Consider the following 16,129-nt stretch of genomic DNA (forward strand, 5'->3'; position numbering starts at 1 on the left):
TCAATTTTGTTATTTTCTGGCTGTTACCACATGGAATTTTCTTGTTCAACCACTGTGGAAAGTAGTATGGAGGTTCCTCCAAAGATTCCACATAGAGCTCCCCTATGACCCAGCAATCCCACTTTTGGGCATTTACCCAAATGATCACAAACAAGACCATACTAAAGCTACCAGCACAACTGTTTATCACAGCATTATTCACCATAGCTATGGAACCAACCCAGATGCCCCTCAGTAGATGAATTAATCAAGAAAATGTGGTGTGTGTGTATGTGTGTGTGTATAAAATGTGTGTGATATATATGTATATATAATGGAATTCTGTGTTTCCATCAGAAAGAATGGCACCACCCCATTTATAAGGAAATGGAAAGACTTAGAAAAATCATATTAAGTGAAGTAAGCAGACCCAAAGCAACATAGGTCCTATGGTTTCCCTTATTTGCAATAATTAGTATAGGTCTAGGATAATCTTAGCAGATGAGAAGAACAGCTCAATATCTATGTATATATCACCATTTAAGATTATGCTAAGCACAATGAACTCCAAGATATGGACACAAAAGGTTTTTCTATGTTGTTGTTGTTTTTAATATACTACCTGATTTCTTTTGGTTTCTTTTGTATGTTCTTCTCCCCATGGTATATACCCTGTTGTCGCTGTATTTGATTTTGGTACCCTGGTATTGTATATACATTTACTTGGATTAGGGAAGTGAAGGGGAACAACAGAATGGTGAGACATAGGACAAGTGGGGAACCAATGCAACAGCTATACACATAAGACAATATGTTAGATGATCTGTACAACCTGGGGAAGGAAGGGGAAGGGAGGGAGGGAGAGAAAGTAGGAGAAAAATGAGGGAAAGGGTAACAAGTTTGACAAGAAATATACTTATTACCTTACTTACATAACTGTAACCCCTCCGTACATCACCTTGACAATAAAAAAAGTAATCCAAATTTTTTTTTAATTTCAGAAGGTTTTAGTAGGCTTTAAAATTTAAGTTGAAAGACAATGAGATACTTCCTGATCCTTATTTCTTTGAGATTCTTTTTTTGTTTGTTTGTTTTGGTCAGTTGTGGGGCCTGAGAGTTGTCCCTCAGCTCTTCAGCTCAAGGCTAGAGCACTACCACTTAGCCACAGCACCACTTCCAGTTTTCTGGTGGTTTATTGGAGATAAGAGTCTAACATTTTCCTGCCTGGGCTGGCTGTAAATGAAATCCTCAGGTCTCAGCCTCCTGCATAGCTAGGATTACAGGCGTGAGCCACCAGCACCTGGCCCCTTATTTCTTTGAAATAATTTATATGTTACTAATATTCCTTAAACAAATACTACTTTAGTAATTATACACATGGGCTGGGATGAAGCTCTGTGGCAAAACACTTGTCTAGTAAGTACAATGTCCTAGGTTCAATTCCCAGTACCCCAAAAGAAAAGTCAATATCCTCAGTTTACTACTCTGTGATTCTGCATGTATAAGAAATCAAGCCAGATTAAGTACTGTTGTTTAGAATGTCTTTGTTTTTTGATACTAACAAGATACTATGTTGGAAATGTACTTTCCAACTTGGGAGGAAGGAAAGTGAGGGGAAGGGGAGGGAAAGATGGGAAAAAAATGAGGGAGGAGCTAACAATGTTGGACAAGAACTGTACTCATTGCCTTACTTTTGTAACTGTAACCCCCTCTGTACACACTCTTGAAATAAAAAATAATTTAAAATACAAATAAATAAATAAATAAGATTCCTAAGTTGGTTCTTTTGCCATAACATCACAGCTCTTGACAGATTCTCTTTTTTTGGGGGAGGGGTCCGGTCGTGGGGCCTGAACTCTGGGCCTGGGTGCTGTCCCTCAGCTCTTCAGCTCAAGGCTAGCGTTCTACCACTTGAGCCACAGCGCCACTTCCGGCTTTTTTCTTTTGCTTATGTGGTGCTGAGGAATCGAACCCAGGGCCTCAGGCATGCAAGGCAAGTGCTCTACCACTGAGCCACCTTCCCAGCCCTTTACAGATTCTTAAGAGGTGATCCTTGGGTTAATCAGTGGCATGATGATACATTTCTCTCTGAATGCAGGTCTCTGAGTAAAGTGAACTGCTGATTTACAGCATTTGACATTTTCCATGGCGTGAATACTCCCCTGTGGCAGATGTCAAGACATCAAACCATGATCATTGAAGGTAGAGTTGGGGAAAAAAAGAGAAACGTGATCAATGCACCCCAGGGTCTCAAGACTCTGGCAACATGTGAGTGTCCATCCACACTCACACTGAGACTCAGAAACCACCAGATTGTTCTATGTTAAAACAGCATCAGAGGACAAGGGATAACCAATGCAACAGTGATATACACAAAACCAAGGGGCGGGTGGGAGGGAGAGTAGGAGAAAAATGACAGAGGGGGTAACAAGTTTGACAGGAAATGCACTTATTACCTTAATTATGTAACTGTAACCCCTCTGTACATCACCTTGACAATAAAAAATATTTTTAAAAAACAGCAATGAGGATGAGAATTGTATTTAGTAGTTAGATTTTCAAGGCCTTACTCCCACTCCTGAATTTATTCTTCTGGGTAAGCTATGTATGTAATGTTTCTGTGGGTTAGTTCCCTCATAGGAAAAAAACAGTAATAATACAGTTTTATCTAGTAAGCTGTAGAGGTGTTTAAATGAAGTTTAGTTCTCATTAGTAAAATTCACACAATAATAACCAATTTGACAACTTCATGTGATTGTGTATATTTCTCCCTCATCAGGTTCCCTCTTTGCTCTGATTTCAACAAGTAGACTTCTATAGGCTGTCACCTTTGTCTTTAATTAAGTGAAAACCAGAAACCAATCTCAGGACCCTGCAAATGCCAAGAGGCATTGGCCAAGTCTCTTGAATTTGCAAACATCCCATTAAGTGTTGGTGGTTTGTCTGGGAGCCACAGTATCAGATTAACAATCCTTTTCAAACAAGTCTCCATTTCTTACCTTCTTATTCCTCTGCTGACTGAGGCTGTGTTTGAAGGACAACATTTTAGGGAATGTCTTTTAGCAATCTGTCCATACAGAGTTTTATGAAGTTGTACGGGCACATAATACCCAATTTTCTCAGAAGGATCTTTGCAAAAAACTGTAAGCTTACACATACCCCTGATACAAGTGTGAGCTGAAGGATGGTTACACAGGAGAAGACATTTAAATTATTTTTTCATTTTATAACATTACTGTTGGACTATTATATTTCACTATTCAGAGTAAAGTGTGTATATATGTATCTATTTATATATATATTTATATAAAATCATAGCTCAATTAATTAGTTGCATGAAAAGGATCCTTTCAAATTTTGATTTTTTAAAAATTTTGTTTCTGTACTAATTAACTTCCTGTGTGAGAAAGAGGACAGAAACAACAAGGATAAAGTGGAGTGGAAATGAAACTGCACCTTGTCTCATCGATGTAGACAGCTTCCAGCACTGATGCTGCATATTCAATATTCTTCTTCAGGTCTACGATGTTGACATCACCTCTCTCCAGCTGTTTCACTAGGCATCTTAGTCTGTTTCAAAAAAATGAGCCAAAGAGAAAAATCTATTAATTATATTATAACTGTGGAAAATAGTACAGCATTAAGTATGAAACTGGGCCAATATGTGACATAGTTCCATATAGCTGAATTGAAATATTCAGTTTTTGTATAAGTAAAACACTGTATAAGTAAGACATTTTGAAATTATGTTTTTATTATCTTTAAGAAGCTGTACCAAAAGGCTACTATTCAACATACCAGCTTGTAAATGCAATGCATTTTGATCAATGCCACCCCTTTTAGCATTTCCCGCTGACCATCACTCCCAACCCAACCCATCCCCACAATTTTCTTAATTTCATAGCATATACATTGGATATTATGATGGCATTCTCCTCCCTTTCCTCTCTTCATCAGTCCCCCATTTTCCTAAACTCCTGCTTCCTGCACACCATTCAAGTACTAGTTTCCTGGTATTCATCTTGTTGGACCATGGGTTTGTTTTTCTGAGGAATTACACCATTTGAAGTCTCCCCTGCAAATATCACACTTTGATTAACATATGTATGTACACTTGCATGTAAGTTCATATGTGTTTATTTGTATATTTATAAATTAGATCTAGCTTCCAGATATGAGAAAAAAGCTGTTTTCTGTCTTTCTGGGCCTCACTTATTCACTTAACGCTATTCAGTGGTAAAGGTATAGATAATATTTATATATTATATATAATGTAAGCACATATATCAAGAATAGTCTTTTAAAAACTAAAAAGAATATATTTGAAATATTTTCATAGGAGTATATATATATATATATATATACATATATACATAGGATTGCTTCATAAAAGTATATTCCATAGGAGTACATTTGAATTTAGTCTAGCCAGGCACTGGTGGCCCATGACTGTAATCCTAGCTACTCAGGAACCTGAGATCTGAGGACTGAAATTTGAAGCAAGCCTGTGCAGGAAAGTCCATGAGACTCTTATTTTCATAAACTACTTTAAAAAAAAGAAAAGCCAGAAGTAGAGTTGTGGCTCAAGTGGTAGAGCGCTAACCTTGAACAAAAGAAATTCAGTGATGGTACCCAAACCCTTATTTCAAGACTCAGAACCAGCAAAAAAGGAAAAAGGAAAGAAAGAAAAGAAAAAAAAAGAATTTCATCCATTGTTGTTCTGCTTCTTCAGAGAACATAATAAAATAAGGGATCAAAGTTTAGTGTGTAGTGTGAAGACTATAATTGTTTAAGTGTCAAAAAGAAAACCTTTTAAAGAAATGAGGGATAACACTGTTCAAAAAATCTCAACTGTAATTGTCAGTGGGTAGCCAAGGAGAAAAGCTCCAACATTCAAGTCACAAAAAAATCCCAACAAACATATTACAGAAATGTGAAAGACATGGAAAAATACAGAAGGCAAAGAAAAACATGAACAGATGCAAAAAGCAATAATATAATGCCATCACTTTGTAAATGGAAGAAATAGGGATGAAAGACATTCTGGAATTTAACACCAAGAGTTTACACGAAAATCTCCATTGAAGAAGGAAATGTTTGGCTACTCTGCCAGAAAGGAGACCAAAAAGAAAACTAGGTGGATATGACAGTCATAAAAAGTTAACAAATTTAGAAAGTTCAGGAGGTCTAATATGCAGCTCACTGGAGTTCAATGCAAAGGGAACATTGGGGAGATGGAGAGATTATCAGAGAAAAGGTCATTTTCCCAGAAGTAAGATGGGCCAGTGATAGAGCACATTAGGGACACTTCCATGGGCATGTGAGTTCTGAATCAAATGGTGCCTGACACTTGGAAGGCTTGCTTAGAGATTGGTGGTATTATTTTCACTGGGTATATATTACATAGGTGGTCCTATGGACTACCTAAGATTCCGTATACTCAGGAAAACTCAGGAAAGTTGGTGGAAAAGATAAAAGCATATTCAAATACTCAACAATTCCAAAAATTTGACTTTCTATGCCGCCTTCTCCTCCTTCTCCTCCTCCTCCTTCTTCTTCTTATTACTATTGTTATCTTTAAGTTATACAAAGAAGTTGTCACAACAAAGCAGTTAATGAACATAATGCATCTTGACCAATGTTATCCCTTTCAAAATTCTCCCCCAACCCTCTCAACCACATCCCTTCACTCTTTTATAAGAAGTCACTTGGAAATACATTCAACAAAGCAGAGACATACAAGAAATTTAGCACAAGTAAAGGGAAAGAGAAATCTCAGAAAAAAGATGTGTGGTCATTTCAGGAATTTACTAGATCAAATAAAGTAGTTAATATTGACGTGGTTCACATTTCTAAGTGCTGGTCCAATGCTAGCCCAAGCCAAAGTCAACAAGGACCCCATTTCAATCAATAAGCCCACTGGGTGGTATAAGTCTTTCATCCAAGCTGTAAGGAGGTATAGGAAAACACAAAAGACCATAGTTGAAAAAGTAGCAACAGCCAAAAAAGACCTAGGAGCATGACTTACATTGTGTAGTACTTGCCTAACAGTCACAAGGCCCTGAATTCAAACCCCACTGACACACACACACACACATAAACACACACATACACACACACATGCACACACAAGATGTAGGAAGAAAGTCAGCTAAGGAAAATAGAAATTGATGAACAATGAAACTGTTAGAATATTCAGACCTTCTTGTTTTGACAGAAGCTTCGATTGCATCACAATTCAATATATTTTAAAAATACGATCTTGAAATCTTAGAGGAAGAAAAGCATCATTTATATATCAGCAAATGAATAATATTATTAGTCACTCTGCTATAAAGGTTAATAGCAAGAGACTATGTACCAGTCTCCTTTGAGAAGGCCAGGATGTAGAACTAATAAGCAAGACTTACCTCCATTATTTCTATTTTTGATGTCCACAGATAAAAAATCTCAAATGGATAAACCAAGAAATACTAAAAGTATATTATAATGGAATGTTGTTTTTCTTCCTGGACAAGGAAGGACTAAAAGAACTAGGCTACCGATATTACTTCTTGGTAATTAACTGTTCCTTTGATAATAATGAAAAGAATTTTAATGACATAGTTCTCTATTAAAGTATCTAATATTTTGCTCACAAATTAAGTGACTTACTTGAGAAGTCGTGTTCGTTAATTGGTAGTTTTGGAATCACTGACCCTGACAAATTTAAATGACAGAAAAAAATAACAAGTCATGAAAGTTCACATGGAAGTAAACAGACTTTGAAAAGGGTTGAAATATCCAAACAGCAGCTGACAGCGATGCAAACTTCAATTGTTCTCAGCTTGTTAAAACAACTGGTGAAGTCATGGAAATAGAAACTTCCTTATAATATGTTCCATGTATATGTACTGAAATAATTGAAAGTAGGCTTTTTTGAGAGTTTGGGATAGATCTTTTTTAGAAAAGTAAGTATATGCCTCCATCAGAAAGAATGGCATTGTCCCATTTGTTAGGAAATGGAAAGACTTGGAAAAAATTATATTAAGTGAAGTAAGCCAGGCCTAAAGAAACATAGGTCCCATGGTTTCCCTTATTTGCAATAACTAGTATATGTCTGAGACAAGCAGAAAAGGTCAGATAAGGTGATGTTAGGGGAATGAACCACAACATAAATATTCAAATGTTTTTTTTCTTTCATGCAATTGTTTCTAACATATTTATAAGATGATTTCTATGTTGATCCCTCCCCCACGGTATAACCCATGCTTTCACTGTATTTGATGTCGTATAATTTGTGGAGGGGAAGGGCAAAAACAAATCGTTTAACTAGGGATACAGGCGGATCCATTGCAACAATGAGATGTACAAATCGTTATGTTGAAAAACGAACTTTATAACTTTGGTGTGGGGGGGGTGACCGGGTGGGGGGAGAGGACTGGGTGAGGGGGAGGTAGGGGGAATATGGGAAGGGATGGGAAGGGGAAACAAGGAGGAGGCAACACTGCTTGATAAGAAATGAACTCGTTATCTTCCCCATGTAATTGTAACTCCTCTGTACGGTATTTTCACAATAAAATAGATAGATAGATAGATAGATAGATAGATAGATAGATAGATAGATAGATAGATAGATGGATGGATGGATGGATAGATAGATAGATAGATAGATAGATAGATAGATAGATAGATAGATAGATAGATAGATAGATAGATAGATAGATAGATGAAAAGAAAAGGAAATAGGGAACAGTTTTCAACATGGACATGGAATGAACCACTGTGGCAGAACCTGCTACACTGTGCACTTTAAAAGTTGATAAAAGGTCAACATATTTGGTGCAGGTTTAGAAAAATCAAATAAGAATGTGGTCTGTACTGTGAGAGAACACATAGACAGGAAGCTGGGCACACAAAATATGAGAGACAGAAGAGCTCCTGACACACTCAGAGAGCAGAAAACCAGTCAAGTCTACTGCAGTCTGGAGGAAACAAAGCAATCTCAGCACCAAACTTCTGCCAAAAAGAAAACTAAGCTAAAAAGTTAAAGTTGTGGGACATTATTAAGGATGCTACCACGAATCACCATATAAGGGGTAAGGGAGCAACTTACAACAGTAGAATCCCCTCCCTTCCAGTTCCCAATTCTGGAGGCTGGAGGCTGGGATCTTTCACCAAGGCTAGCAGATTCTGCCAGTGAGGGCTTTTTCTCTTCTCATTGCTCCTTGAAGAGTGGAAGGAGGAAGGAGCTCTTTTATAAATCCACTGATCCTATTCATTCATCCTGAAGGCTCTGTCCTAAGTAGTCACATCCTAACAGCCCTACCTCTAGATGCCATCTACTCTGGGAAAAGAGGGTTTAGGATTGCCACGTTCAAGTTTTGGGGAAGACAAATATAGCTTGAGATATTTCATGAATGCAGAAGCATGTACCAACATGACTTTTAAAAGTACACTATCAGAAAAAAGAAAATCATAAAAATAGTTTTTAGAGAAATAAGCATACAAAAACCAGAAGTACAGAAGGAAAAGTCAACATGGAATTTTTCCTATTACAATAGATTACACAACATTCAAAAAAATTTAATAAAGAGAAACATTTCCACAACAGATACTATCTGGAAGTAGAGAGGTCCTTGTGTTACTGTGGATACTCAGTAAGAGGAAAATTGAGTCATTTAAAAAGAAACTCTTGAAAGTCCAGTTCTTTCATAGGCATGCAGTTTGTGGTATATAATAAGTATCCAAACTAAGGTCAAATAAATTGATTGAGAAGATGACTTTTCTTGTGAAGATTGTTTGTATGTATTGGCTTTTTTATTTAAACAATTCTCCTCTCTCCCTCATTCTCTATTTGCAGGAAGACATGGATTTCCAGATAGCACTAAAATTGGACAACAACAAACCTCAAGTTTAATTGTAGTTTCTCCTGAAGCTGTAGTAATGAGGCTTCAATATGTATAATCTCTCAGGAGCACTGTAAATAATTCTCTCCTCATGAGACTTTTTAGGAAAATTATCTTGATATTTATAAGACAGTTTTGAGAATGGCATCATCACTGGGATAATGAGTTGCAAATTTAGGAAACCTAGGAATGGAAATTTAAAAAAAAAAGGAAAAAAACAACCCAAGTAAATTAGCTAAAGTCTAACTAGAAAAACAAAACAAATCTTAATTTTTAAATTTAATTCACAAAATTGATTGCTGGGACGATGATTTTAAAACAACAATAACAACAACAACAGGGAACTAGTAAGGATCCCATTTGTTTTATTTGTTGTTCAAGATGCCCTGGGTGGGCCCTATAACACTCCTACACAAATCCCAAGAACTCTTAGTGGAAATTATATGTCTTTGGCCCTCCAAATGTTTAGCTTATTTATATACAGTTTTTCTACTTCCCATTCACCCTCACACTCCATAATGAGACAAGTTCTCATGGTCTAAAATGCTGGAGTCTTCATTTGTTAAATTATTATTATTAGTGTCGTTGTTGTTGTTTTCTTCAATTACCTAGACTTTTCCTTTGAAAGTGTGATACTCTCTCCTTTTTATAACACAGATACTAATTTTCTACTGCAATTTGGTTTTCCCCTCAGGGATGAAATGTGCTGAAAAGATTATTATGAGGGCTGGGAAGTGGTAGACTGCTTGCCTTGCATGTGTGAGGCCTTGGGTTCGATTGCTCAGCATCACATATGCAGAAAAATCCAGAAATGGCATTGTGGCTCAAGTGGTAGAGCACTAGCCTTGAGCTGAAGAGCTGAGGTGCAGCACCAAAGCCCAGAGTTCAGGCCCCACAACCAACAACAACAACAACAAAAAAGATTATAATGAGTGCTCTATCTGGGGGATTTCTTTTCAAAGAAACTACTTAAAACAATCTTATGGAAAAAATGGTCAGTGGTCATGCAACAACTTTGAAATACTACCAGTAAAACAACTAAGCAATCTCAGGCAAGTATCCCCACAAGCTGAACCCTGATACGCAACCAGTTGATGATGGAGCCAGGTGTTGGGCAAATGTTGCTGCCACTGCTTAGAAATGAAAAGTAATTATGCATTACAGTCATCAAAGGTTTACCCAGACAAAAGATAACTCATAAATTCAGTGGATTGTGACAAATGTCAACATGCTTAAAGAAGTGTGAAAACAATAGTATTAACAAAACAAACAAAAACCTATGTCTCTCAAGGGCTGCTTAGACTGGGTCCTCCGTTTGATTAAGTAAGTAAGTATTGATGGAAAGGCAAAAAGTAATTTTCAATGTCATGGACAATCCAGTAATAAATTCAGCTCTGACATGACAGCTAGAATTTTTTTCTGTGTTTGTTTGTTTGTTTATAGGCAGGATCTCAGTATAGAGCCAGGGCTGGCCTCAAACTTATAATCCTTTTACTTGAGCCTCCTTGGTGCTGTGGATTACAGACATTCACCACCAGACCTGGCTAGTTTTAAAATTTAATAGTAAAGAAGTTAAGAAATTTAACAGAAAAATTGAGACAAGGATGTTGGAAACAGTATGGGTGCATGTGCTCTTATTCTTTTAAAGTGAAACATACACATTTTGTGGGACATGGCATGATCATTTAGATAGATAGATAGATAGATAGATAGATAAATAGATAGATAGATAGATAGATAGATAGAGTATAATGCTCAAATATGTGCAATTACAATTTCTATATTTTTAAGAATTTATTATTTCTTTGTATAAGAAACCTTTTAATTTCCTGTGGTTCTTTTTATAAGTATATTACAGTTAATACTTACTATGCCCTATATTTACTCTATTATGCTAGAACTCTTCTTCCTATGAAGCTGAAGATCGTACCTAGAATCCCACTCTCATCTATATTCCCTCCTTCCTTACTTCTAGGACTTTTGGGATATTCTGCTTTCCCATGTCAACATTTTCCTTTTACATGTAAGTGAGAATATATACTGTTTTATAATATTTTTTTGGGTTGGTTGTGGGGCTTGAACTCTGGGCCTGGGTGTTGTCCCTCAGCTCTTCAGCTCAAGGTTAGTGCTCTACCACTTGAGCCACAACGCCACTTCTGGTTTCCTGGTGGTTAATTGGAGATAAGAGTCTCTTGAACTTTCCTCCCAGACTGGCTTTGAACCGCAATCCTCAGATCTCAGCCTCCTGAGTAGCTAGGATTACAGGCGTGAGACACCAGCGCCTGGCAAGTTTTATGAAATTTTGTTACTTATGGATATATATGTGTACATAAACAAACAATTCTAAAAATTAACACCATCCATCCCCACTTATTCCAAAAATTGAATATTTGGAAATCTATAAATGATTTGCACAATATATGAACATGAAGTCCAAATGAATGTTTTATTGCATTGACACAGCTAATCCTGAATTTTTCTTTGTAGTCTTGCTCATTCAATAAATGGTTAAAATTTACTTATTCTTCACAAAAATGCAAGTATAATATTCTCAATTCAGAAATTTTGATCATTGAGGATTGGAATCTTAAGCAACTAGTTCACATCTAAACAACTGTATCACAGAAACATATATGAAACAAGTCTGTATTCCTCAGAAATTCATGCTATTTTCTTTTATATTAAGATGGAAGTAAGACTGTGATATGTCTAGTAACTACCTGAAATTCTTATTAATAATTAATAAGCCAGAGTTCCCAGCTAAAGATGTAGAGCATATATGTAGCGTGATTTAGAACCTGCGTTCTATTCCCAGTACGATAAATTACATTTTTCCTTTCCATGGCCATAAAGTTGAAACTGTCAACTTTTGATTTAATCATTCTTAAAAATTTGTTAACCTAATAGTAAAATTAAAATCCAGTGGACATCTGCTGAATGTACACACATTTATAGCCAAGTAACTTCTATATTATTAAATGGTATTGTTACAGTGATTCTCTAAATCTTTCCTAAAATGACAACAAATTGCTTAACTTGTTAGCCATTGTGGAGTCTACCTTATCAAAATAAGAACATAATTTTATTATGAAGAGAATCTGAGTTTTTCACACTATTTCCCTCTTAGTCTCTGTCTCTCTGTCTTTGTGTCTGTCTCTCTCTGTCTCTCTCATACACACACATACACAACTTTACAACTCTATAGAAACCTTCATTTAATGCCATACAGTAAAGCTCTAAGGCTTAAGAAAATGACTATCACTAGGAAGCAGAGGCTGTGCTTCTGCTATTATTTATTTCTGAAACGTGTGTGTGTCCAAGCGCATGCACACGTGCGCACATGCATGTGTGTTTTAAATCTTTTCAACTAAACTCACAAAAGAAATAATGAGTAGTCATTCATTTAACATATACCCATTGGAAATTATTTTGGAAGGAGACAGAAGACATATTCATCTGAATGGAAATAAATCATTCTTAGTAACTGGAGTCTTGACCTCAAATCAAAAGCTACAAAGAACCATCATTATAATTTGACATGTTTTTGATGAAATATAAAGATGATAAAGGAAAAGTACAGGCAAGGGAGAGTGTTTTTGGTTAAATTAGTGGTTAGCTTGGACTCCATAGCAACAAGCCCACACCTGTGGAAACAGCATGGCTCTTAAAAAACTAGCACACATTTTAACATTACATTCTAAACATGGAGTGTGCCTTCAACGACACCTGTAACTTAGTGTCACTTAGGGTTTGAGGGACATTGGAAGAGCAAGATGTGGCTCTTTAATAATAAAAGTCATTACAGTTAAGCAGTATTCTAGTTTCCTCTGGTTACACTGAATTAGGTCCCAGCTTTGAAAAAGCCAGTGACCTGGGAGAGAACACTAATAGGTTTGGGGGCTTGGGAGGCAGCAACAAGGCAAGGAGTTGGTCTCTATGGAAGAACATAGGGATACATGAGCAAGACGAGCTGACACCTGATTGTCTATATGATTTAAATTGCAATCTGAGGATCTTGAGCATGAACAACTTTAACAATGGGTTGTGGTGAAAGCAATTTGGGGTAGATAGATGGCTTGATTTTTAGCTAAAGAGAATCTTAAATATAAAATAATATTTATAGTTGTAAGTAAATGGCTGCTTCTAAAGATCTTTCTGATTGATATATCATCATCAAGGATTTAAATTAATGCTGGACAATTAAACTGCAAACTTGGACATAAAACCAGTGCAGTAGTTGGTACAGTTTTCACTGTGAGTCACTAGGCCATCACCAACTTCATGGAGTTAGCTCTTTGTCCTCACAGTTTCCCAGACATCAAAACTTTGATACTTTTGGCTTTGCTCTCTGTGCAGGCTCTCTGTAAAGCCAACTTTTCCTTCCTTCCTTTTTTCCTTCCCTCCCTCTCTCCCTCCCTTTCTCCCTCCCTCCATCTCCCCCATTCCTTCTTTCCTTCATCCTTCCTTCCTTCCTTGTTTCCTTTTCTTGAACTCAGGGCCTTACACTTGTTATGTGGGTATTCTACCATTTGTGTTATGCAGCAAGTCCTTTTGTGTTCACTGGTTTTCTAATGGGGTCTCACATTTTTCCCAGGCTGGCATACATAGCTGGGATGAATGGTGTATACTATTGTATACACCATTTATTGTTCCAGATGAGGATTTGCCATTTTTTTCATGGTTGGCCTCAAACTGCAATGGTCCTGTTTCAGTCTTCAATATAGCTAGGAGCACTAGTATAAGTCACTGTCCTTAGTCCTTCTGGGAGTTCGTAATTCAGAGACTCCATATGAGCAATAGTACACTGATTTAAATGTGTCATATGTTAACTTTTTTAATATCACATCCATCTCATAAAGTAATTCTCATTTATCTTGACATAACTTCTCTGGCATTCTGGAGTTTGAACTAAGGCTTATGAAGTAGGCACTGTGATCCTGAACCATACCTCCAAGACTTTCATACTCATTTTTTATTGTGAAAATACCATACAGAGGGGTTACAATTACATGGGCAAGATAATGAGTACATTTCTTATCAAGCATTGTTGCCTCCTCCTTTGTTTCCCCTTCCCATCCCTTCCCTTATTTTGATAAGGGGTCTTGCTTTTTGCCTGAGCCTACATCTAGACAGTCATCCTCCTACTGTATGCTTCCCATCACAACTGAGATGACTGCTATTTGACATTGTGACTTTCTATTGGTTGAGATGAGATCTTGTGAATTTTTTTGCCCAGGTGGGCATGAACTTAGGTCCATTCAATTTCAGCACCCCAAGTATCTGGGATGATGGGTGTCAGCCAAGCTAACTTTCTTTCTCCTACAGCTATCATTCCCAAACAGGTTTGCCTTCTCTTCATAGCAAACAGCTCTCCAGGATCACATTGTCACCTCTGCTTCAGTCCTCAGACTTCCCTTCCACCACCCCATGGAAGGTAACCACTGCCAACTACGCCATCATCACCTATGCCTAAGGAGTTGTCCTTATGCAACTCCAAGTTCTGCGTTGTTCACTTCCAAACACTTGCTCAGAATATATTTCCTTCTTGTTTTCTCTAGCACTATCTTATTTGCTGTCAATTTTTCTTCCTTCTTCAGCTAAGTGTTCTTGAACTGTGATCCCCTCCTAACCATTTCCTATATTGATGCTGACCTTGAATATGTCAGTTGCTTTGACACAAACAGAATCCTTCAATGAATTTATATGTTTCAGCATGGTCTTGTGGGCTCATGTGATGCACCACAATAGGAACATGTGTAGTAGATGGGTGAGGATAATGAGGAAACATGGTGCGGATGTGAGCCATCGTACAGCCTGGACATCTGTCCAGCTGATCCCAGCTAAGCATAGAAGAAAAATAGCAGAGGATCTGTGAGCAAAAACTCAAGTTTTTATTGTTCTACATCCCTAGAAGGTTACAGGTTCAATATCATCACATGCCAGTTCATATGTTTTCCTCTTCCTTTCCTTTTCCCTTTTTCTTTTCTTTAAGAAGACTGGGGTTTGAATTCACTAGGCAGGCACTGCACTATGAAGTCACACCCCAGATTTTTTTTTTACTTTAGCTGTATTTCGGAGGGTCTCATGATTTATTTCTTGATTGGCCTCAGACCACAATCATCCTAGCTATGTTTTCTGTATAGCTGGGATTACAGAGATGTACCACCATGCCTGGCTTATTTTGTTCAAATGAAGTTTCTAACTTCTTGCCTTGACTGTCTACATTATCAGTAGATTTGATATTGGCAAGTCATGTATTCTATTAACAACTTAGTGTTTTGTCTTTCTCTCGAGTTAGAAAATTGATAGCATCTGTTTTGCTTGGGCTGTCAAGAAAACTAAGTGACATATAAGTACTATGCTTAAGCACAGTGACACAGTGTAAGCCTAACTGTTGCTGGGTATTATAGTTTCATTTTCCCTAGCCTAGATAGTTGCTCTGGGAACACACTCAGTTCACTCAAAACCAACCAGAGTCAGAGAGTTCCTTACATTTCCTCCTCCTAGGTACATAATGTTGTACATGACAACTTGCATCACACAACTAACAAATCAACACAATAGGATTCCTATCTGACCTCTTTCTTATTCCATTGCGGTATATTCAAGATGTTTTTTAACATTTTAGTATCTAAACGTATCTCCTGTCTAACACTTTTTCTCCATCTTTTCTACCAGTAATTTCATCTGATTGCCTGCATAAGCTCTATTTCCATTAGCCATTGTTGATAAATAAATCCTAATTCAATAAATTAATGTAATTGCTTTACTCTTCCAGCTCTTTTTTTTTAAAAGTTAGAGATAATAGCCTTTCCTGCTGAGGCTAGTTTTGAACCATGACCCTCAGAGCTCAGCCTCCTGGCTAGCTTGGAATATAGGCGTGTGTCACCAGTGACCAGCTTCTTTGAGGTCTTTCTACCAGATCTTCTTATCTCCCAGAACACTCTCTTCCACATTCTTCCCATGGTTGAGACCTTTCTCCAATAAGACTTTAGTTGAAATGACACCTTTCTTCAAATTTTTCTCTGGCAGTTTCACCTAAAATAGTCACTCAGTGACTTTCTACCACATCGGTCTATTTTAATGTTCTGTGTTAAAGCTATGACCATTTGATGATTCTTTCTATCTCTTCATTATCTACCGACCTATTTTCATAAGCAAAGGGAGATCCACACATAGTTTATTCACCACTGACCTCTATTACCTAAATTATTGTACTATCACTACACATGTCTGGGGTTTCGTAAAGTCTGACTCATTAA

At 37.0% G+C, this 16,129-nt stretch overlaps 1 protein-coding gene across 1 annotated transcript in view; it reads right to left on the reverse strand.

Moving 5' to 3' along the window:
• The window catches only part of Pde1a (phosphodiesterase 1A, calmodulin-dependent), a 223,373-nt gene that overhangs the window by 85,642 nt on the left and 121,602 nt on the right, over positions 1-16,129 (reverse strand). Inside the window, exon 2 of the mRNA XM_013030653.1 lies at positions 3,436-3,549. Coding sequence (XP_012886107.1) covers positions 3,436-3,549 — 114 coding nt within the window. The remainder of the gene's footprint in view (positions 1-3,435; positions 3,550-16,129) is intronic.

The sequence above is a fragment of the Dipodomys ordii genome, unplaced genomic scaffold (genome assembly GCF_000151885.1).
Source record: "Dipodomys ordii isolate 6190 unplaced genomic scaffold, Dord_2.0 Scaffold5, whole genome shotgun sequence".
Classification (NCBI taxonomy): domain Eukaryota; kingdom Metazoa; phylum Chordata; class Mammalia; order Rodentia; family Heteromyidae; genus Dipodomys; species Dipodomys ordii.